Raw genomic sequence first — 22,084 nt, forward strand, 5'->3', positions numbered from 1 at the left:
CGCGCTCTTTCAGGCACATCGTATAGTAGGATCTTCCTAACTGTGCTGTCTCCTAGGTGGTAGTAGCCCTGGAGCTGTTGCAGGCCTATTTTAGCGAATTTGAAGAGCCGGCGTATGCCCTCTTTGTGCTTGGTTCTGATCTCTGCACCTGGGAGACGTGGAGACATAGGTGGAGTGGTAAAAGGATCCATAATGGTGGAGTTGTTGATAGTTTAGTCCTAATGTGAAGAGTTTTAATTTCGAGGTTCTACAGCCTGAACGCACGGACTTTTGTCCCCATGTTCGTAACAAGATACAGGTTCAATTCATTTATGAACTGATCTCAACAGAAACCATGACTTCCAACTTGTATTCAAATACATGTAAAGAATCAACTGACTCCTGGGAGTGAGTCAAACAGCCACACCCATCTTGTAGTGCTAGCCTGCAAGTAAAAAGCCACGGGCATTTTCGGGGGAAAATGCCCACAAGAAACCCGCCAATGTTATGTTTATGTTCTGACGAGAACATCGCATTTACTGACGCAACAGAAACCATGGAGTAAGTCATTTCTCTCTTAAAAACCTCGACAGCTTGAGCAAAACATTTTTTTGCCAAGTTTTTCTACCCCTAAGCTTCTCTAGGCTACTCGAATAACTGGTCATATGTGCTTTGTGTAATATTACAGAAGGAAATTTTCATCTTTGGAATAGCATCGGGGCTTGATGGGGAAGCCACATAAATCCTGATGATGTCTTTGGATTCTTCGACCCTGGGCACATGAATATGAGATAGAACACCTGTAACATCCAATCAATGCCTGTGTCGTTTGTTCTGATGAATGTGAGCTTTTTTGTGTGTATCACTAGGGCTTTGGATTTGTAGGCAGCCAAGTGCTATGTTGAAACCAGTCATCGGTATCGAATCAAAATCCTCTTGTTCTGTCTGTACTCATGGCGCTTGAAAGTCACAAGTAACCCATTGACATTGAAGTCCTCCGATAGTTTCTCTTTGATGTTTCAAAGTCCAATGTTGGGGACAGACGTTGGAAATCAACACAATTCCCATGACAAGTCCTCACAACAGTCTCACGTCACAACACGATTTTGCCGTACAGCATTACATACGCATTTTACTACCCTCTATACGGATCCAACCTAAGCTAGGCCCCACACCTAGCTTCAGTGGCGGACGGTCTCCTATCTTTTCGAGCAGTTACTTTTTGGTATTTGTTGTATTGCGCGAAGCGAGATGTAGCGAGTTCTCCCCCCTTTTTGAGCATGACAGGCATGACTTCAAAGATTGGATGGCGGACTGCGATGTATCTGCACGTGTCTATGTCACAAGTTCTAAAGACAGAGAAGCTTGGTGTAATGTTCATGAGTCTGACTCAAAGGTTTATTTGGGTTGCCTCGATCAGCCCAGTTTTTGGTCCTCCAGCCATGTCATCGTTCAAACATTCGCCTTGACCACCATCTAGATTCACTCATCAATACAATCTTCGTCGCTAGTGCGTCGCTAGTGTCGATATAAACGCCTCTTCGCTCTTTGCGAACTCCTCAAACAAAAACATCTTGACGATTGAGCTTGGGCGTGTTGAGCCGGGGACAACCGATGTTTGGGCTTCGGTACATGCGGTTCACCAGTTCCATATAATTTATCAAAAGACGATAGTTGAAAGTCTGAAGACTGTGAATGTGGGGTGAATAGTTGACAACAAGCTTCTTGCGCGGCTCAGCCAATGACCCCCGGCTCTTTGCTTTATTGCAGAAAGGTGCTGCCTCCTCTTTCTTTGCTGTCAATTCGGACAGTTTCTGTGGAAGAGGTTTGCTGCTAACTTCAGGCCTTCGTCTGGACTTCAACGTTTGACTTACTGTCATGACTTTATCCAACTTTGCCAAAGGTTCCACAAAGATTCAGCATGAAAGAAGCGATTAAGGGGCGGGAGCAACAAACAATAGTTCAAAATCCTCAAACCAAACCACGACAATTCCAGAACTGAAGTGACATTGCCAATCTCGACCTTACTTTCCCAACCCGACCCCTCGCCATCTTAGTCTCCACCACCTCCAAGCTCCTCAAATTCCCTCCCAAACTCCTCACCCCACTTCAACCCCCACCACCGCCCCTCCAATCTCCCACCCGACCGTTCCATTCCTCAGCCTCATCCACACCTCAAGCAGGAAGATCGATCTTCCGCCGCCGATCAAACATCACTTAGAGTTCGATCGGCAGCAGGGATCCTCGATTCCTTCCCGGTTCGTGGTACGAAGGATGCTGAGAAGAGGAGTCGGGAAGGTGGCCGAGATAAAGGTGGTGGTGCATTGATTTTGTTCGAGAGGAAGGTTGGGTGGTGGGTGACGATGGAAGGAACAGTTTGGAGACGGGAAGGTCGGGATGAGAGGCCGGATTTCGGTACGGAACCAGTTTCCGGAGAGCTGGGTTCGAGGGAAGACAGGAGCTGTAGGGAATGGTTCAGAGGGAGCAAGGATTGGATGGATGTACTGCTAAGTCTGCAGTGCTACTTTATTTAGAGCAGAGGGTTGTGTCGACACTGCTCAAGAAGAAGAACACCGCTATTGTTAGACGTATCTAACTCACTCTGGTGAAATGAAGTAGAATGATGTAAATTTCAGTCTCGGTATATTGTTATAAATGCTACGCTAATACGCAATGCCGACGCTACTACTAAGTATATGCTAGATGGGTGATTATTAATATGTCCAACTCTTGCTCTCTTCTATCCACCCCTACAGTGCCTTCCCCACACCAGGAGTATTCAATACACTCTTCCCTCCAGGCGTGCTGGCATTAGCACTCCTATCACTTCCCATCCGACTCAACAGACTTCCCCTATCATTCAACCTCCCATCTGGCAAGAACCTGTTCAGACCCTGCACATACCCAGCTTCAGCCTCTGAACTTCGAATCTGTCGACTTGGGCCAGGACGACTCGGTAACCCCATTCCCGCACCGAGTCTCGGCCCCCTCGGCAAGCCGAACGATGGTCTATTGTTCTTTGAAGTTTCGACGTAGGCTGAAGATTGGTTCCCGTACTGGGGTCGAAATTTTGGTTGATATTGAGGTTGGTATTGAGATTGCGAGACTCGAGAATCCCTTTGCGCAAAGTCCATGCGATTACGTTCCGCGAACCATTCGGCTGTGTTCCGGACGGTGTTTACTGGTGTAGGGATCTCCATGTTTGTAACTTTCTGCATCGAGTTGATCGGCCTTCTATCCAGTGATCTTTTTCCTCTCAATTCTGGTGGCGGAGATTGTAGTGGTGGCGATGGACTGGGATCTGGTATATCGTCGGTCCATACACTTGCTTTGCTCTCTCTATATTCAGGGCCAGGCGTCGAGTGTTGAGGTAGCGTATCGGGTTTCTTGGGACTTGTAGCTGCTACTGTTTGTGTGAGCGGACTCTTAGGGACCGCGGTTATGGTTGATGCGTTCCCCGCTACGGAGATTGGTTCGTTCATCAGGACGGGTAGTTTGGGACTGCGGTTTGGTGGGAGGCCAGGACTTCGGATCGGTATTGGCATTCTTGAGGACATTCTAGGGGAGACGATGGGTTTGGTGGTCATGGGAGATTTGAGTTGACCTCCGAGAGGTGAGCCGGATTTCTCATCGTCGAGAGGAAGCTTGATGGGACCGAATGGTGAGACCCCATCTTGGAGCTTGAGCCAGGAGCCGAGTGTTGGGGCTTTCGGTGGTTTGTTAGGATTCCAGGGTACGGTAGTGCTTTTGACGATCGATCTCCGTAATTCTTCGTTTTTCTTTTTCTCTGCAGCTGTAGGCTTCTCATCTCCAGCTCTTGGGAACAGTGAGAAAGTTACTTGAGAGCCACTCATGGGATCAACATCCCGATTACCAGTATAAGCTGGTTGAGATGGGACAGCCGTAGTAGCGGCTTGTTCTGAAATTGGAAATTTTGGGTCTGAGAAGTAGACATTTCCAAGAGAAGCATCAGGGTCACCACGTTTCCGTTTGGCGGCTTTCTTGTGCCGTGCAACAAGGAAGAAGATCAAGATGGTGATCAGAGCCGATGCAATGATGCTTCCAACGATGGCCAGAGCAGCTTGAGTTGCCGTCACAGCTGCATTTTGAGAGGCAGTGACTTGCTGACTCGCCTGTGACACTTGCTGTGAGGCTTGTGCCTGAGGTCGTCAGCAACAGTCAATCATTTTTATTTCACAAACTTACGCCAATCGCTGAAACAGAGGCTTGAGCACTCTGTGTAGCTTTTGATGCCGCTGCAAGAAACGAAGAGCCGGCTGCCGCTGCTGAACCTGTTTGCATTGATAAGTTTATGAAGTATAAGGTGCACGGTCTGTTGGACTGAAAAAGTATCACGTACCTGTTGCGGCTGCAACTGCCGCTCCTGCTTGCATCACTGCTGAAGAAGCTTGTGCCTGTTCGTAGCAGTTAGATTCATTCATCTGATGTCTACGCTTATCAAGTCTACCCGTTCATAAGCATACCTGGGCTAAAGTCACACTGGCTTGCGCATTCACCATAGATCCATTTGCCCTTGATACAGCTGCCGAAGCAGACGACTGTATACTTGCAATCTGTGAGCTTGCAGATGCCACAGCAGCACTAGCAGACGATACTGCACTACTAACACTTCTTGAAGCTGCTGCTATTGATTGCGAGGCAGAGTTAGAGAATTGTTGGATGGCGTTGGAAGCTGACTGAGCGGCTTGTTGTGAGGCCTGAGAGGCGGATTGTGATGCCTGCTGTATTGACTGCGATGCTTGTTGGCTTGCCTGTTGGATTGCTTGAGAAGCACTTTGATCGGCCTGAGAACAATCGGCGGCATTCTGAGGTTCCGGTACTGGGTTTCGCAGTCGAAGTTCTGGAGGTGTTGTTATGAGTATGCCCTGACTTTGAGTTTTGCTGATCTGACTGCTGAATGTAGATGAGGGCGCGAGTCGCAAGGTAGGGCTGGACGAGCTGGGTGGTGGAGGAGAGTCCATGTACAGATGATAAAGAGAATTGAGGCCCTCTTCCAGCGAGGAATCGAGCAGCATGTTTCCAGCAAGCTCTAGATAGGTAGCACAAATTAATTTTCTATAAGTATTTGCAAAGAACGTAAAAGAGCATCATGACCTGCGATGCTACAGCAAGAGAGTGGGTTGCGACATGTGGATCGTGGAGAAAGAAGCAATTCCACAAAAGATGAACATGAGAGACGAGATGAAATCCAACCAGAAACTAGGCTTGCGAGGCTTGCGAGGTACTGCTGCCCTCCGTTCTCTCGCAGCGTGACCTTCGGCCTGTACCTCCAGAATCGTGAAGTTTTGCTATGGCATTGCCGACCCACGCCATCTGATGCACCTTGTCGAAGCATATTTGGTCGATCATACCCGTTCTCACGTCTGAATATGCACTGGTCAACTTTCAGGCGAACGCATCTGGCAACGCTTGGCCGAGAAAAGCCAATGTCTGTGTGGTTTGGTTGTTGTGACGGTTTCAAGATGAGATCCGAGCTCCGAATTCATGCGTTCGGTTTGTGCGACGATTCATCGGCCTCTCCACTTGACGGCGCGGGTCCGCAGGCGAATTGAGATCAAGAAGATCAGATGGAATAGCTGCGTAGTCAGAGCGCATGCAGATATCGAGAATGACCATCAGAAGATGATGCAGATGGATAAATTGATGAAAAGGGGTGAGGATGGAGAATGGTTGAAAGAAGATTTGGTCGCAAGCGAGGTCACCCGAATCTTGACCTGGCCGTTCCAAAGGCTAGCGAGTGTTTATCGTCAAGAATTGGTAAATGTCAAGAGCATGTCAGTTTCTAAGCTTAAGAAACAGTGATCAAAATATCTCAGCAATGCTATGCTATGCTATGGCAAAAGTCGCTATCATAACTCCAGTTGGAGCATAATGACAGCATGTTCAACACGTTTCACACACTGCCCAATGCAGCTTTTCTCAGGCAGGGTCCCAGCTGCACGCTCCCGAAACCCGCAAGAGCTGGGATCACTGCGAATATTGGATGCACATGGAACAATGACACCTGGCTTCCAATGACGCTTGGACGGGATGAACACGGGTGAGCTAATGTTTTAAACTCTATGATGAAAAGCTTTTCTGTTTATATAAGAGGTTGACCCCGAACGCCAGTCAAATGCTCACAAAAACTCCAGGCCGTCTTGCCATTCAATGCCATGCCATCCGTTACCAACATTTTCCGACTATGGTCTCGCATTCAAAGAACACTAAAGGAGTTTCCGAGGCCGTTTGATACTAACAATTGATGCCTCTGGTGTTCCAATGGCAATGAAAGTTCAATGTCGTACCGGCGTCCTCATTCCATTACAACGACGAACCGCAACTCAGCCCCAAGCACCAGCTGTAGCATGTGATGAATAACTCCGAAAACACTATGCGCTCTCCTATAGAACACTTATCGGCTCTGGATGGAGTTCGTGATCCCATTCGTCTTCCAAGACCTTAAGTCTTGCCAGAAAGTCGCTCCAACTCTCATTAGAAGTCTCAGAATCAAATTCAATCGTGACATTCTCGGTTCTGCCGTCGTTGACTCTGCCTCCCATCGCATCCGGCGTTTCAACACCGCACTTCTTCATCTCAAACGAGTCTCGAAATGCGGCTTCGAGTTGATTGGCTGCGTGGGTCAAGTGATGCATTGACTTGAAAGCCTGCATTCAGACGTCAGTGAATCATCGTCAAGATAATGGCTTTATTATGAACTTACAAATGACCGGCTTGGAGCGTCGCCTCGAGCTTCTTGATTCTTCAAGATACTGACATTCAGGTGCCACATTGGTTCTGCCTTTGGACTGTCGGTTCTTGGTGGTGTCCATAGGCAATGTTTGTTTTCAATGTGCACCTTCTCTCCGTTCCCGTTCAGATTGCATGAGCAGTCTGTCGACCCCATGATGCCAAAGTATCCTCTCATTGTTTTTGAGAATTCGCTTTCGGGACTTGGTGGTTGTTTTGTTTTGATTTGGATATGTAGTGTTTTGGTATCCCGCACAATGTCGTGGGTAAGAATCAACTGCGGGTTTCGAGTTTGCTGTGGTGAACTATGTTCAGGTGGTAATTGATGTTTTGCTTTTGAACCTCTGGTTCTGTTTGATGAAGACATGATTGCCTACCATAGCCCGTCCTTTATATACTCTTCGTATACAGTAAGCAATACGGTAGGGGGATTGTTGACGAGCCACATCATGACGACGTCCCGGCGAGGCATAGCCAGATATGGTGCTTGAAAATGGTGGCGTTACAATCGGATTTCGTGAGCTCGATTCTGGTGTGTACAAAGTCAGATGTCAATGATTTTGAGGTGAAATCACGCCACTCGGATGATGATCCCAGGGTCTCGGGAGACGCCCTGTAGAAGCGACTGTGGCTGCCGACAGATTTCGCCGTGACCCGACCAGCACGTCTCCTGCAGTGGACATCGAACTTCCTGGAAGCTGAAATAGTCAGGCCACTTTCTTCAAAATCTCAACTCGAATTTCCAACCACGTATTCGTGCTGCATTTCGATTGTGGTCTCCATTTGGTGAAGTTGTCGGCATTTCGTATTGATTGGGAGATGAAGGCAAAAGTGGCATGTTCACACACTGTGCAGCTCCCGCTTCATGACGGAGGACTGTACGTCTCACCCGCACTGCCGTACAGTACCAGACATACCAACGCTCTGAACCACTTGGTATTCAACATATTGTCGTCAGTATCTTTCTCTTCCACGGAGTCTCTGGAAGTTTGTCGCTCTAGTACCTTTCCTATAAATGGTCGATAGCGTTTTCCCCAACATGCTGTTGGTGATGGGCCTAGGCTGGAACGTGGAATGAAGTGCGCTGAGACTACGAAGTCTTGCAAACGCCACTTTCATGATGTAGAGAGATTCTACAACGAGTAAGCAAGTGCTTTATCTCATGAAAGTTTTGTAGCGAACATTTTTCCATGTGTTGTCCCACAGTCTGTTGGTGCAACGGGAGTCGTCCAAACCTGGAAAGTAGCTATCAAACAAATGACGATGTTGGATTTGATTTCTGCCTCTGCACTTTCTAGCCTCTTGCTTGAAAAGAGTACTTCTGTTGTCCTTCGTGCTTGCCTGAGTGCTTTCCGAAAGACGTTACTGAGGTGGAGCATATCAAGTACCGCAATTGCGACGGTCAAGAGCTGTAATCCCCAGCTTTCCGACCTTTGGATATCGAAGCAGTTATGGCGTACAAATGACAGATGAGTTGAGACCTTCTGAGCTGCTATAGCTTCGATTTGTGCTCAATCCTCTGGAACCATCGACTAAGACATGAGAGCACGTGACACAGGCTCCTCGTCGCTCCTTCCATCTGAGTGTAATAAGATCTATCAAGAGCTAGGAGGCCCTTTCGATTCTACAATTCTTGAGAAATATATCCTTTTAATACAACAAAATCAACAACACCATTATCGCATTCTCAGTACTCGCTCTTCCCCAATCACTTGCAGACATCTCTCGAACCATGGAACTGCCATCACCAGCACCAAAGATACTTTCGCTCCGGCTGAGCCCCTGGATGGCAGAGATGGAGCATCCCTTGTACAGTGCGTCAAATTCTGCCCTAGTCTTGTATTCAATCTGGGAGCCGAGATCTTCGGGTCATCAAAGAAAACGTGTCACAGCTCCTCGGATGTGCTTCTCGGCTCTAGGAACTCTATCAAATTTACATATTGATTTGTCTATAGCTGAGTTCTACCGTTGGGGCTACGCCAATGAAGTCTATACATCAGAAACCGATGCGGAGAAAGTGATCCGAGCACTACATGAAAATCTCGTCGAATACGATATTATCTTGCTTGCCGACGATGGCATTTTCAGAGAAGGCCGAAAGATCCGCATTCATACAGCCCAGAACGGTCATTATACACTATATGTAAAAAAAGAAAGGGCAACTAGTGTCGTAGATGAACATAGGTTACTCGCTACCGCCTTGGTGTGGTTCGTTGGGCGTGGCGGCAATCTTTTCCTACTGAAGAACTTCGTAAAGCATTCCAGTGCAGCACAAATGGAACTGTTCTTCAAGAATTTTGATCTTACTGTAAGTTTGCCAGAATTTCCACTTGCTTGTTCATGGTCCTACAAGTCTTCATTCTAGCTGCGAGGACTTGAAATTCGCTGCCGGAAAACTTGTACACAGGCTAACACTTGATCAGTGGACAGTCTCCCCCCAAAGACGCATCAAGAAAACGTTGTCTTTGAATAGGCAATGCGAAATCCTCCAATCAAACGGTTCGAACAGCTTGCCATGCTTTTACGAAAGTTCGGTCTCCCTTCTTGAGAATGTCAAATCCAAAGAGAACCTTTATATGTGTGGCTCGGCCTCAGGTATCGCGGTCGCGGAATACGAAAACGGCCGTGTTATATACTTCGGAGACGATACGAAGGTGATGACTGAAGCAACCGCTCATATCCTCATCACTTTCTGCGGTGGGAGTGCACGGTACATCAACGAAAATGGTCGATATCCGAGTTCCGGATACTTCTACGATAAAATCCAAGAGCAGAGAGACAGAAAGAAACAAGAAGAGCAAGCAAAGAAGCAAGGCGAACAAGCCGAGGAACAAGAGAGTTTGAGGTCATCGGATCATAGCCAGGACAGAACAGAAGTCAGCTCCACAGAAGAGCGAGGCAGATCATTGGAAAGACAAGGACGCAAGTGAAGATGTATGACACTTCCTTACCGGTTTTCACCTTATCCCCGCATAGACTAGTCTACAAAGCATGAGTTGTTATTTCTCCTTGACTGTTGCTCCTGCCCAACATACATGTGCTTAAAGCATTCTTATTGCTCGAGGGCTGGGTTCAACAGAGAATCTCTCTTGACTTGGAATATTTGAAATCTATTCATCAAAGATAAAGATATCGGCGACTGTCTTCAACTTGACGTTTCTAGCTGCCTGAACGCCTCAATCCAGAACAGCGTCTCTACCAATTCGAATGCTTGAGCTCTCTCTATTCACCACTCCCAAACATGTCAGCCATTGCCTTCAACTTGACGCTTCTGGCTGCCTGAGCGCCTGAACGCATTTCGATAAATACAACCCCACAGCAACAATTCCATCACCCCAGGAATGACACCAAAGTATCGGATCCGAGCAGACGTGCCAAGTCCAGCGGTGTCCGGGACCTGCATATATGTAAACATGCGTGCTGAGATTTATTTTGTGAGGAACTTCAGTTGCTTAAAGGGGGGCTAGAGCTTTCGTTGTCAATATTTTGAAATGCTTTGGTCTTATTTCGGAGTTTTGACGACGGTATTGAAAAGATTTGGCAACAAAATGAAGTTGACAACAAAAAACAACATTTGATTTAAGTCGACTTCAGGCAGGAGTATAAGCAGTGTTCATCAAACACCTGAGGGGTGCGCAGTATGTCATTGCCTTTATTGACCTCTGGCAATGAAGTTGTTGACCTTGTCACAGTTGTCGCAGTAGATCAAGTTGTGAGAATTTCCGCTTATATAGAGTTCTACTCACACATGTTGTTTCTATAAACAAAAATTCACGTTGCCTTCTCCGATTCACCCACTTATACCATTTAGCTTCCAACTTTCCTATCAAAACTCTCCACATTATTCAAGTTTCTCCTCATCATCACACCCATTTCCAGAGAAATGGCTCCAACCGAACGTGCAAGAGTGGTCTCGAATCACTGCTCCTGAGCATTTGTGTCTCGCTGATAACTTGGGGCAGCTGTACTGATCTTTGGGCTTATGCAGCAAGAGAGTAGCTAGTGACTCGAAACTCTAAATCGTGGACTGTACTCTGAACTAAGGACGTGTTCGTATGTATGCCTTTACGGCTTCATTTCTCATATCGGTCGTGTACGTAAGACATATATATCGTGGGTATCCCAATCCTTCTATACTGAAGCTCTAAATCGCAACACCATAACGCCATAGCCATGAAGCCTTTTCCCTCCTAGTATCCCCATTTTCTAGTACGCCAATGTCCCAAAAGCGCAATTCAAAACTCCTCCTTAAATTTCCCAGCAAACCCACTCCCATGACCAATCTCCTTCTCCCTCGCGACTTTCTCATACTCCTCATCACTCATACTCCACCGCTTCGCCCACCAAGCATACTCCCCCTCTCCACTCCCTTGCTTCTTCGGCCTCCTCCTCAATTGTGCCTCCGCATCGCTGCCCTGAGGCAATGGCGGCAGCGGTTTCTCCGCCACGAACCGAACTTTGCGCTCCCTTTTCCCTGAGGTGGGCAGAGGAGGTAATGGTTTATCATCAATCGTGTTATAGAAAACGTATGTGTATGGCGGGGGATCCGATTCGTCGTACTTCTCTGGATAGGACGAGAGAGCGAGGGATAGGGTCGAGGTATTGGTTGAGGAATAGGAGGAGTGTTTTGAATGCGAAGGTGTGTAGGATGGTGAGGGGACGGAGTAGAATTTCTCGTCGTCGTAGTCTTCGAACAACATTGTGACTTGATTGAGGGGTTCAATTGATGCGGAGAGGATTTAAGGTACTGAGTCGTGATGCGGGAGCAGAGGAACCGGAGTGGGTGAGACGGACATGGCGTTCTTATGTATCGTGAGCGGATGTTTGGTTGTTGTATTACGAGTAAGAAAGTATAGTTGGATAGGCAGAATTGTACGATTGACAAAAATAGATGGGTGGTGGTGAGTGCTGCGCCGAGGCGTAGGATTTTAGGTGATGATGCTCAGCCTTGCAGTGGTGGGGTGCTGTGAGACAGGGGTGTTGGACCAACCATGTGCACTGCCTGGGAATTGTTCACTTCGAACGAATCGCATTGTTGATTTGTTTGATGTGATTGTTGGATATACTCGTATAGAGAAAGGGATGTTGCTTGTTGCTGTTGGGCGGCTGTTTCAAGTTTCATTCTCGAAAAGTTTGCCATTGAGATGCCATAGGAAAGGTCAAAACACTGCAACAGAGAGAACTAAATCCTTCTGTACAACTGATTCCATTTCGGGACCTTAACTACCAAATGAAATCTAAAAGGTCTTTCCGATCTCTCCTCAGACTTGCAGCTGCGCTCGAGCATGAGCCAATTGCACCATCAAGACTGCCATACATGCGTTCGGTCTCGATATTCTGTCCGAATCCGTCACTGTTGTTGTGAATCACCAACATGGCTCCTTCAGCTCCTTGAATATCTGTCACATCGTACAGGCCACCAGGTCCACCAGGTCCACGAAACAACTCTTGCTTACTGACTACCTGGACACGTTTCTGGTTCTTCAGGGCCGAACGGACCAAGTTCAAAGCCCCTCTGTCAGCATAATCATTGAAAGCAAAGACTCTCATATTCTCGAATTTGTGATTATCTGAGAGATGGCGAAGAGCAGCCAGCATTAACCGGTTCAAGATCTCAGGACCAATTTCTCGAGCAAAAATCGATGCTGGATCGTAAGTGTAAACATGTCCTCGTGGACACAACGCTTCGAGGGCAGCGAATTCGTTCCGAACTTGGTGTAAAGCTGTGTTGAAAAGCAGTTCCAAGGAGACGATCTGGTCATTGTGGAGTTTGGAGAACACTCCCACAACCTTCTCTGTAGTATTTCCTGGTGTCATGATCAACGTCTCCAAGAACTTGATTGTCTTCTCATCGTCCAAGGCGTGTTCGATGTCCCGTCTTCGCGGGAGTTTCTTCTCCTTTGTCAGATGATATATCATATGTCTTCGAAGTTCTTCGTCGTACTCGTATCGCTGCGTATCGTCCTGCTTTGGCTTCGAATCTAGAATCTCCCATGCCTTGTCCGTTAGGAGATTCTGACCCACAACTGTATGGTCGCCCAACTTGCAGACCCTGAGCATAACTTTACTGTTCTCGAAATCCATCTGAATGCTACCACTCATGACCACAGATCGGGTAACACGGCATTTGCCTTTGTCATGACCATCTAGGCCTCTCAAAGTTTGTTCTCCAAACATATTGACTCCATGACCACCGAGTTGAGGATCATATCTGTAATCGCCAACCATCTCACATCTTGGCACAATAGGCGTGACAAAGGTGTGCATCGCACCCTCCATATCCGTGATCTGATCACCCTTCTTAGTGTGTAGAAACTTAACCCCAAGTGCACTGTCCTTCTTTTTGCGCATCAGCAACTCTACCAACCGTCGAGGGACAAAATCTGAGCATGAAATGAGAGGCGGCGGGAGTTTTGACTCATCGCGTCCCACGGCTTCCAAGCAGCTACGCCGGAAGTCTGGTTTCGAGGGGATAAAGCAGACATGAAGCTCGTCAGATCCGAGATCGCGAGGTAGAGTTGGTAATTGAGCAGGAACATGTGCTTTCAATGGCGAAGCCATAATGTTCAGCAAGAGCAGAAGTAAAGTGAGACGTGAAGTTGAACTTCAAGGAACATCAGGCAGACGACTTCGTCCGAGATAAGAGAATGAAAGCTACTGCAAGGCCAGCATGTTTGCCCTTTTTCGATTCTTTCCCAGGCAGTGCTGAAGAGAGAGCGTGGCTTTGGTCAGCTCGGAAGAATGTTCTTGCGGCCGCGATCTTCATCTTTCTGCGACGAGAACTCGAGGCCGAGAAACAGAACGGCTCCCAGCATATTTATGTCCTCGCAGACTCTCACAACAAACAAACGTATATTCGCAAACCGATAAGATGTCTGCACGACGCTGCAAGACCTACTCTATCCTTGGAACGCTCGGCCAATATTTTCCATCCTCTGCCGGAAATCGTCCCAGACTCAGAACTCAGCTCAGAGAACACTGGCATTTAATAGAATACCATGTTAAGCTAGGATGCTCGCCTACAAACAAGCTCGCATAGTTCTTTCGCAAGCGGTATTATGGTCATCGAGGGACAATTATCAGCATCGAAGGCTTTGGGTCGAGAGCGCTGGAATCCAAACTTCTCGATTGTCCTACGAAGTCCTCAAATCATAATAACTCGGGGTTGGCGACAAGAAGCACCACTGCGAAGACAAACCCAAAGCCTGGGAACATGGAAGCAGCCCAATGCCATAACACGAACTTGGCGATCCCTCTGAAGCAATAGATACCTGGGAGCTCTCAAGGGAAGGCTCTCCTAGATGCCTCGAAGACATGAAGAAGTGTCGCATATCCTGGCATACTGTATACCCAGCAGTTTGGATACTTGTCAGAGGAGTATTCGTGCTTAGTGGCAAAGCTACCTGACCTCAAGGTGGCAAGCTCCAGAAACATTATGTTGGCTTGGTTCCTCCAATTCCTTTGTCTTTGTCTTTCTAAGCTTACGAAGGTGTCAAATATCTTGACACTTCGGTCAAATCGGAACATAGAAGCTCATTTGTAATAATTAGAGAACGGCTCGAGTATGCTCAGATATCTCGAGTTCACGAGACACAGTACAGCACGGACGCATGTCCGCAACACCCGTTGTCCATATCCTTCTTGTCGGTGTTCGGCCTTTATATTGTTTCCAGTCATTCCACTGCAGCGGAATTGGCTCAAGCAAGCTCCGAGCCATCGATCATAGCTTGGCGCCACTGCAAATTTAGAATTGCTACGAAAACATTCCCTCCATTTTTCTTGTCCCTGATTGGTTACTTTCCACAAGTTTGAATCCTTTTAGTCCACATCCGGGGCAACGGCTTCCCCCAGAACACTAGTGCAGATCTTCCCATGAGCCGAGTCCGAGGCCCCACCCCAAATCGTCGTACCTAGGCCTCCAGTGAAAATCTGGGCTTACTATGCCTTCTTGACATATTATCCTCATCTCCTTCTCGGTTATTCGTCTTGTTTACTGATCTCTCAACTCATCCTCGGTTTGCTTTTGACGAGTCACGACTTCACAATGGGATCATGCATGACGAGACTCAAAGCCGAAATGGTTGCCCCTCCATCAAACAGTGGTAATTGGGAGGGTCTAGCACCGCAAAGACCACAGGCTTATGCTCCTAGAGAGCCTCGACAGCGGCAACAGATGGAGAAGGATACGAATGGCGTGCTGTTGGGAAGACGCGAGACTGCAAGTGGCATACCGGGATTGACCTATGACCATGCTGGGCGTCCTGTGTAAGTAAAAACTACCTTCTTCAATTGTAGGTCTTGTCTAATGAATGGATTGTAGTTGGCGAGAAGAAAACGCTATTAGGGTTGAGCATCGGGAGAATCGATAATGAGCATAATGAGATTACCTACGGTGTGGTGTGGCGAGATGGAACACAGTACAACGTTGCAATGACCAAAGATCCCGAGAACGATAATGGCAACATTACCGATTGCACGACTCGATATGACGGTATGGGAATAACTTTGGGACTCGGCGCAAGGAGGAGCATTTACGCATTTGGATTAGCGAAAAATAGATGGCGATGTTAGATTTCTTGGTATGATTGGATTGCAATACAGAATCTTGTTCTTGCTTGGATGTTACTCTTCCTAGCTTTATCATATGAGATCAATCTTGGCAATGTTTTGCAACACATGTACTGGTCCATCGATTTCCTGTGTTTCCATTGCTTTCCCACCGCCTATCCGAATGATTTTCTTCTATTCTTACAAAGTCCTCTGCCAATATCTACTTGTGTTAAAGTATACACTCTTTCCTTGCGTCCAAACCTTTCTCCTCAGCAAGTTTGCACATGCCAACGAAGCATCCATAGACTCCAAACCCCAAATATACATACAGCCCCTCAACAATTCCTTCAACACATCAACCATGACCCTCTCCTCGCGACGTTTGCCTCGTCCAACAACAAGCATGCCATCAAAGTGGATGCACAACACCATTTTCCGCCATCCAACCTTCAACTGGAAACTAAACCACACGTCCCTCAATCCTCACAGCGATCGACCTCCATATCTACAAGACCCCGCATTCACGTCTTTTTCTCCCCCTTAGAGCAAGATTGATAGAGTTAACACTCTCATCCCTTTTGGAGAAGTTGTTTTTGTCTTATCATCATCTTCTTCCTTAATACATGTCTGATTCTTGTGCCGCGGTTTCTTCTCAGGCACTGTGCTTTCAGATAAAAAGTATTATAATAAAGCGTCGTATATGGAATGATATGAGATCTCAATTATCTCTTCCTATCCCTGAACAACACAAATCCATTACACTCTTCACCAAGCCTCTCCATCGCAGATTCCTTTGACATCAAGATGGTGCTTCCCCGCCACCACGCCCCCGACATCGCTTTGCTGATTTCCATAGCTTTCCCGAATTTGGAAACCGGGGGTGGTTTGAGCAATGATGTTTCCTAGAGTAAGGAGAGGAGAGAGAATAGAGTCAATGATATGAATCACCCCGGATACCGAAACTCGTTACGCTAGCTGCTTTGTTGATGAGCAGTCCCGTTGCGTCGTTTTCGATGGGCCGTTGATCAACGTAGACTCGTAAACAGAGCCTCAAATGTCAATCTCGTCTGAGAGTATTTGGGAATATATCAAGCCAAGCTGGAATAGTCCAGACCACCGCAGACCACCGCAGATCCCAAGCAGATACAAACAGGAAACAATGTTTACAAAGTCATGAGCTGGGGAGTCTCGAGTTAGTACGGTGCAGTCCAAGAAAGCTGTCGATTCTATCATCTTGCAGCTTTTGAACTCGTAACCCAGCTCGAACCTACAAACGACGATGCAATCCATACTAAGGAAAAGGGTACGCTCACAACACTTGTTATTTGGGTGACTCCACCCTATTTACTATTAGATATCGCAAGGCACTCACTCGTCTTTGACAAATACTCGAAAACAAACGTTCTCGCCTCCACAATGTCCCGTTTTCAGAATATATCACCTACCTAGCACCCCACTCAAGACATACAACTTCAAGCTTTCTCGTCCCAAATTTTTGGTGTGAAAGAGTCAGCGGCACCATCCTTGTACTCTCTTCCCTCCCAATACTGAATCTGCAATCCGCCCTTGCAGCACCCTCCACTCCTTGGCGAGTGGGAGGTATGAATGTCCAATCTCCTCTCAGACACTTGTTCTCGTTTTCTGGGAAGGACCTTCTTGGACAAGAACGTACATTCAGTCTATCTTACTAGATAGCCTTCTTAAGTATGTGGTTGCCAGACGGTTTTCAAAGATCCGCAGACCTAGTCTCCCGTTCTGTTGTGGTAGTGAGGTGCTTATCAAGACTTCTCAACGCCTTTCACACTTGCTAGCTAGTAATGGTCTCCGAAATGTTGCCACTATCCCACTTTTCACTGAGCAACAATACTCAACGATCTCATCTATATTAAAAGAAGAAGACCAGAAGATCCGGAGCAGCAAATCATCATCAACGGCTCGGCTCGCACCCCCTTCTCTCCATCTTCCATCCTTCCCCACGATCGATAAGGAAGCGTGAGACATGTCCAATAACAGCAAACCCAGGTATCAGGATACCAGACGAGGGTATCCCGCGTCTCGGGAACCGAAGATATACGTGCCTTGCAGATATATCCCATCTTTGATAAACACGCAGCATAAAATCTCCGAACGAATGAAACTCGAGACGGTGAAGCATCCGTCGAGGGAAAAGGCTCTTGCTCCTGCACGCTGAGACACTTGGCTCATATCCCATTCTTGAACACCGCCTTCTCTGTCCTCATCAAGTACCAAATCAGACTAGGCAGAAGACCCAATGAATGCGGCTCGTGTGAACCTTCCTCGCTACCAGCAAGTCTGGTCTCGTATCCCATTCTTGGGAACTGGGATCTCGGTACCGAAGAGAAAGTTTGCACCTTGTCTCCGCCAAACCACAATAGCCAAATCCGGGGAAAATCTCCTAAACCTAGCCTTTGGACCGATCAATGGAGGTCTTTGACTGGGTTTCGAGATCTCGATCCTCTTGAGTTTAATTCAACCTCATCTCTTTACCCCATCTTTGTCCAAGAAAAGACTGATGGAGAAGTCGGCAAGTGGCTTCGCTAGGACCTTGTTGGTCTTGAAACTACCAATGATCGGTGCGTTGAAGGCAGAAATGATGATGACAGTGCTTGGTCTGAGCTGACATGAGAGGACAGATCAGGCTATGACAACTGGCATTTTGTCGTCTCATGTCTTTCCATCCCAACATCATCCCATTCTTGGGGATTATATAAACGAGGCTCCTATTCCCCCCCCCTGAACAGAAATTTCGCTTGAACAAAAATTCCGTCCGCGAACACTTCTATCAATTCGACTTAGAAGTTCATCGACGTTTGATAATCACAGATGATACTCTCCCAAAAGACCTTCGAGGAAAGGTAAGTCCTAATTCCGCTCCACGTGACACAGCGTCGCCGGAAGCCATCTTCCCCTCCAATGTCCTTCTCCGCAGTCGGCGCGGTCTCGTCGCTCTCATCGTTTCCAGCCACTGTTCGGTTTACGCCATCGAGTCATCGAGTTGGACTCTCATGTAACGTCTCACGAATTCATGACTACGCATCGTCAAATCGCATCAATCACTATCGCTGCCCGCCAGCAGCACGTTGAGCAGCTATCTCTTGCACCAACAGTCACAGAAGGTTTTCCGAAAACCGCATATCCGCATACCGTCGGGTTCACCTGCCGAATCTATTTCCACTCCGCATTTCGCATACGCAGTCCGAGGTCGCTGTTTCGATTACACATCGGGGTCTCTTTCCTGAAGAGGAACGCCGACCCCTCTTCTCTATTAACTGGTAATGTAAAGGGCGTGACTCGACTTGATTGGACTCGGTACTTGTCCGAGTATCAACGAGGATGCATGCTGATCAATCCAGAATGAAAGACTCGCGTTGTACCAACGACGTCGTTGAAGATAGGTTGAACCACGGTAATCTTGTGTCCCAACAACGGCAGTGAATTGCCTCGAGTCTCGGTGCGACTTGACTCGAGACTGAAGTTAGGATAAAGTTCAACTACCACGATCGGCTAGATAGCCTAGATAATGGACGTTCACTGTACTTGCTACCGTACTTGACTCATTGTTCAACCGTTCGTTCACGTCTTGCATCTGTTGATGACGAGACGGCAAACTTCTCTCCTTTGGGTTCGCCGAGAGCCGACTTAGACGAGTTGCGATAGCCGTCGTTCGCGAAGAGAACTCGCCCGGATTGCCCTTCTCGAAATACCATCTGCTCTCTAGTCTCAGGCCTCCACAACTCTCGTCGCATGAGCCAGGATTATCTAATCTCCTCATCAAATGGTGCAATCCGAGTCCCAAGCAATCAGTAGCAATGTTTCTCCAGAAATAAGCCAGATAGAGACATTAGTTTCAAATTGCCGGCCGGTGTTTTCCTATCAGCAAGCCCCTCATCCGCCGAAAATCTGATCTGATTCGTCGCTTTTGCCGTTAGGGAGCGCAGAACGCCGTCGGGGTCTGTGCCCGATAGCTTGATAAAGTTGATACTTACTCGATAGTAGAATATAATGCCGTAGACGATGCTACTAGGCCTGGGACGGCTTAGTCTTCCTTGGACTCGGGTCCGATGCAATGGACACTGGATAGCGTAGGCCGCGATAAGCAGTTGCAGCCGTCGATAAGAGCGTTCGCCGTTTCTTCGGCCAAGTGTGGAGTTACATGCGTTGTGGTGCAGAAGCTGGCTTGTTCTGCGGGCATGGCTGGCATGGCTCAGGGTGTGCGCCATGGGGGAAACCGGCTCACTGTGTGTCGCGTTTGTGGACTCGTTTGGTGGGGCGCGAGGGGTTGGAGGGGTAATTTGCCTGGCTTGGGTCGGCTCTTGCGTTACGTGAATTATGGGGAGGGCGTTGTCTGAGTGGCCTATGGAGGACCCTGATTGTTGTACACAGCAGTCTCAAAAAGTCCCCTCCAATGATAGCAGGCCAATTCGAAGACAGCGTGTAGACATTCCCTCTTAGGAAGTTCGTTGATCGCGCAAGCTCGTGGGATGAGCATGGAAAAGTGTCATGCACCATGTAGGCGAGCGAGGCGAGTTCACACTCTCCGTAGGGATCAGTGTCGTACATACAGGAGCCAAATTGTGCATGACAGCACCAGTACAGCTTAGGACGGAGTTCAACGCCGTAGAGCCACCCTCAACGGTCATGTATGCTAAGCTAGACGCCTCATGACAGGTGCCCGGGCCAGAGATGGAGCGCCGCCATGGATGTACACGCCCGATGATCGGTGGCTGGCATGGGAGAGCTCCAAAGCTAGGTGGAAATTGTTCCGCTGCGTTGAGTAGATATACTTGTGCCCCTCCAAATTTATTTAGACCCCTCTCCCCCATTCTCTATCCTCAGAGCTTCGAACCCAGTCTTCACTCGTCCTGAAAGTTCAGAATCGTCACAATGGCTCCACCCAACACCAGATCGTCCTCGATATCCTCAGCATCGACCTCGAGCTCCAAGTGCTCATATACTTCAATCAAGAAGAAATTCGGTTGCAACCACCCAGGTTGCGGCAAGTCATTCTCTAGATCTGAACATCTCCATCGACATGCTTTGAACCACAAAGATGGCAACAATACGTGCTTAAGATGTAGTGCCCACTTCCGTAGGCGTGACCTGCTAGGTATGCTATTTCTCAATTCCTGACGTAGCTTGTTCTGACATTCCAGACCGCCATATGGCTCGCCACAAGGAGAAGGACGATGAAGCCGGAGGAGAAGGATTGGGGATATTGGCAACCAGAAAGAGACTTTGGAGAGACTCGGACGGAAACATTGTGAACGCCAGACGACCATCATACACCCAGGAAGGCGCCAAGAGAAGACAATTGAGTCAGGCAGACCGCAAAAAGTCGACATCAAGTACATCCTCCAGCGACAGCGACGGCGAATACCAACCAACCAAAGGACACTCACTCATGTCATCACTTCCTACACCCCCCGTCGCAATGTCCAGAAGTGGATCCTCTTCCTCCACAATTGTTGTTGATACCGGTGCGCCGGGATACCCAGAGAAGGATCAACCCCAGAAAACCGAGGGTTCCTGGCTAGGCATGTCAGCACTACCCTCACCACCAATTTCCGAGCCTCAATCAACAAAACAGAGCCCTGAACCTGAGATGGATGAGTTGGATACGCTCTACGAGGACTCGTGGCCCGTCATGCATGATGGATTGCCTGAGATTGTGAACAACAGCCCCGTCCTCGGTCGTCAGTCCGAATATCCAGCGAGCCCGTCCTGGGGTCCCCAGCCATTTCAAACATTCATGGGTGCAATGGCAGAGTTGCCCTACGATGATATATTCAAACCAGAGACTGGCTTGTATGATTGGCAAGCCTGGAACAGCCAAGTTTTAATGTCGAGATGTCGAGAAGAGAAATATGATCCCTTTGAAGAGCGTAAGAGAGAATGGGGAAGTTCATACCCGACCCAGGAAGGGGCCTTCAGAAGGACATTTGGATTAGGAACATGTTAATGCTGTAATTTGGGGTAGCAATAATACCTAGAATGAATCCGTCGAAATTCAACGCCAGTCTCATTCGACTGCCCAGTGAAAATGTGAAGATCGGAGTTGTGCGTGGCGATAGCTTCATGTCGATCTCTTCTGAAATGGTTCATGATGCCGGTTGAGTTGTAACGTTCATCTGCAGCCAGCACTCCAGAAAACAACCCTACGCCGGCGGCCCTCCGGCGGGTTGACCTTCCTTTGAATTGAGAAGTACGGGATAGCGCGGTGACGATGGCAAAGTAAATGATAAGCTAGAGCTTCTGCATTATTTCCGTTGTGATCGGAAACAAATTGCCGCTTATTACTCGCTACCCCACTTGAAAGCCGACAGAACGGGCACCTTACCCCGAAATACAGAGCGTGGCATGTGGGGTCATTCCAAGATCTGGTTTATCTTCGGGATTGAAATAACGTTGAGAAGTAAGTGAAAGCCCGAGATAACGTTGGACCCTGCGTATTGGCTTCCATCCCTATCAGACCCTATTGTGAAGTTAAATCTGCTTGTATCCACATGACCAATTCCCACTTGCAGAAGACAGCATGATTGCTGACACTTCGCAAGACCTTGTCCAGACGACCTCGATGATGTCCAGCTTGATGGTTTTCCGGACCGAAGCGGTTGTCCTCGATCACCAAGAAGATTCACTTCGGTAGATGGCGATGCTCAGCTCTACGGAGAGCTGTCTTGGTGCCCAGTAAGTTGTTCTGTTCGACACCAGTTGTGATTCGAGGCTTCGTTGAAGGACTAGTCGCACTTCCAGACTTGCTGAACGCAGTCCATTTCTTGTATCA

The 22,084-nt window shown here is 47.9% G+C and overlaps 8 protein-coding genes across 8 annotated transcripts; 3 read left to right on the plus strand and 5 right to left on the minus strand.

Moving 5' to 3' along the window:
* Window positions 1-2,729: 2,729 nt before the first annotated feature.
* Window positions 2,730-5,015, minus strand: LY89DRAFT_731651 (uncharacterized protein; the record flags this gene model as incomplete). Its single annotated transcript, XM_018219591.1, has 4 exons — window positions 2,730-4,139; window positions 4,186-4,271; window positions 4,340-4,394; window positions 4,464-5,015. The coding sequence occupies 4 exons, from the start codon at window positions 5,013-5,015 to the stop codon at window positions 2,730-2,732; spliced, it is 2,103 nt and encodes a 700-aa protein (XP_018073597.1).
* A 1,368-nt stretch (window positions 5,016-6,383) lies between these two features.
* Window positions 6,384-6,907, minus strand: LY89DRAFT_581637 (uncharacterized protein; the record flags this gene model as incomplete). Its single annotated transcript, XM_018209121.1, has 2 exons — window positions 6,384-6,647; window positions 6,704-6,907. The coding sequence occupies 2 exons, from the start codon at window positions 6,905-6,907 to the stop codon at window positions 6,384-6,386; spliced, it is 468 nt and encodes a 155-aa protein (XP_018073598.1).
* Window positions 6,908-7,787: 880 nt separating this feature from the next.
* On the minus strand, window positions 7,788-8,284 carry LY89DRAFT_487084 (uncharacterized protein). The gene is made up of 2 exons (XM_018207857.1): window positions 7,912-8,284; window positions 7,788-7,862 (listed from the first exon to the last, which is right to left on the minus strand). The coding sequence occupies exons 1-2, from the start codon at window positions 8,106-8,108 to the stop codon at window positions 7,820-7,822; spliced, it is 240 nt and encodes a 79-aa protein (XP_018073599.1). The 5' UTR covers window positions 8,109-8,284; the 3' UTR covers window positions 7,788-7,819.
* Window positions 8,285-8,461: 177 nt separating this feature from the next.
* LY89DRAFT_731653 (uncharacterized protein) lies at window positions 8,462-9,659 on the plus strand (the record flags this gene model as incomplete). The annotated part of the gene is made up of 3 exons (XM_018219592.1): window positions 8,462-8,543; window positions 8,685-9,037; window positions 9,153-9,659. The coding sequence occupies 3 exons, from the start codon at window positions 8,462-8,464 to the stop codon at window positions 9,657-9,659; spliced, it is 942 nt and encodes a 313-aa protein (XP_018073600.1).
* An 806-nt stretch (window positions 9,660-10,465) lies between these two features.
* On the minus strand, window positions 10,466-11,631 carry LY89DRAFT_486552 (uncharacterized protein). Its single transcript, XM_018207855.1, has one exon. It carries the CDS (start codon window positions 11,427-11,429, stop codon window positions 10,965-10,967), a length of 465 nt encoding a protein of 154 aa, XP_018073601.1. The 5' UTR covers window positions 11,430-11,631; the 3' UTR covers window positions 10,466-10,964.
* A 280-nt stretch (window positions 11,632-11,911) lies between these two features.
* Window positions 11,912-13,410, minus strand: LY89DRAFT_780236 (uncharacterized protein). The gene has a single exon (XM_018222363.1). It carries the CDS (start codon window positions 13,288-13,290, stop codon window positions 11,953-11,955), a length of 1,338 nt encoding a protein of 445 aa, XP_018073602.1. The 5' UTR covers window positions 13,291-13,410; the 3' UTR covers window positions 11,912-11,952.
* A 1,363-nt stretch (window positions 13,411-14,773) lies between these two features.
* On the plus strand, window positions 14,774-15,098 carry LY89DRAFT_731656 (uncharacterized protein; the record flags this gene model as incomplete). The annotated part of the gene is made up of 2 exons (XM_018219593.1): window positions 14,774-14,994; window positions 15,050-15,098. 2 exons carry the CDS (start codon window positions 14,774-14,776, stop codon window positions 15,096-15,098), a joined length of 270 nt encoding a protein of 89 aa, XP_018073603.1.
* Window positions 15,099-20,022: 4,924 nt separating this feature from the next.
* LY89DRAFT_487172 (uncharacterized protein) lies at window positions 20,023-21,321 on the plus strand. The gene is made up of 2 exons (XM_018207858.1): window positions 20,023-20,407; window positions 20,454-21,321. The coding sequence occupies exons 1-2, from the start codon at window positions 20,185-20,187 to the stop codon at window positions 21,257-21,259; spliced, it is 1,029 nt and encodes a 342-aa protein (XP_018073604.1). The 5' UTR covers window positions 20,023-20,184; the 3' UTR covers window positions 21,260-21,321.
* The last annotated feature ends 763 nt before the right edge of the window (window positions 21,322-22,084 follow it).

The sequence above is a fragment of the Mollisia scopiformis genome, assembly GCF_001500285.1.
Source record: "Mollisia scopiformis unplaced genomic scaffold LY89scaffold_8, whole genome shotgun sequence".
NCBI classification, from domain to species: Eukaryota; Fungi; Ascomycota; class Leotiomycetes; order Helotiales; family Mollisiaceae; genus Mollisia; species Mollisia scopiformis.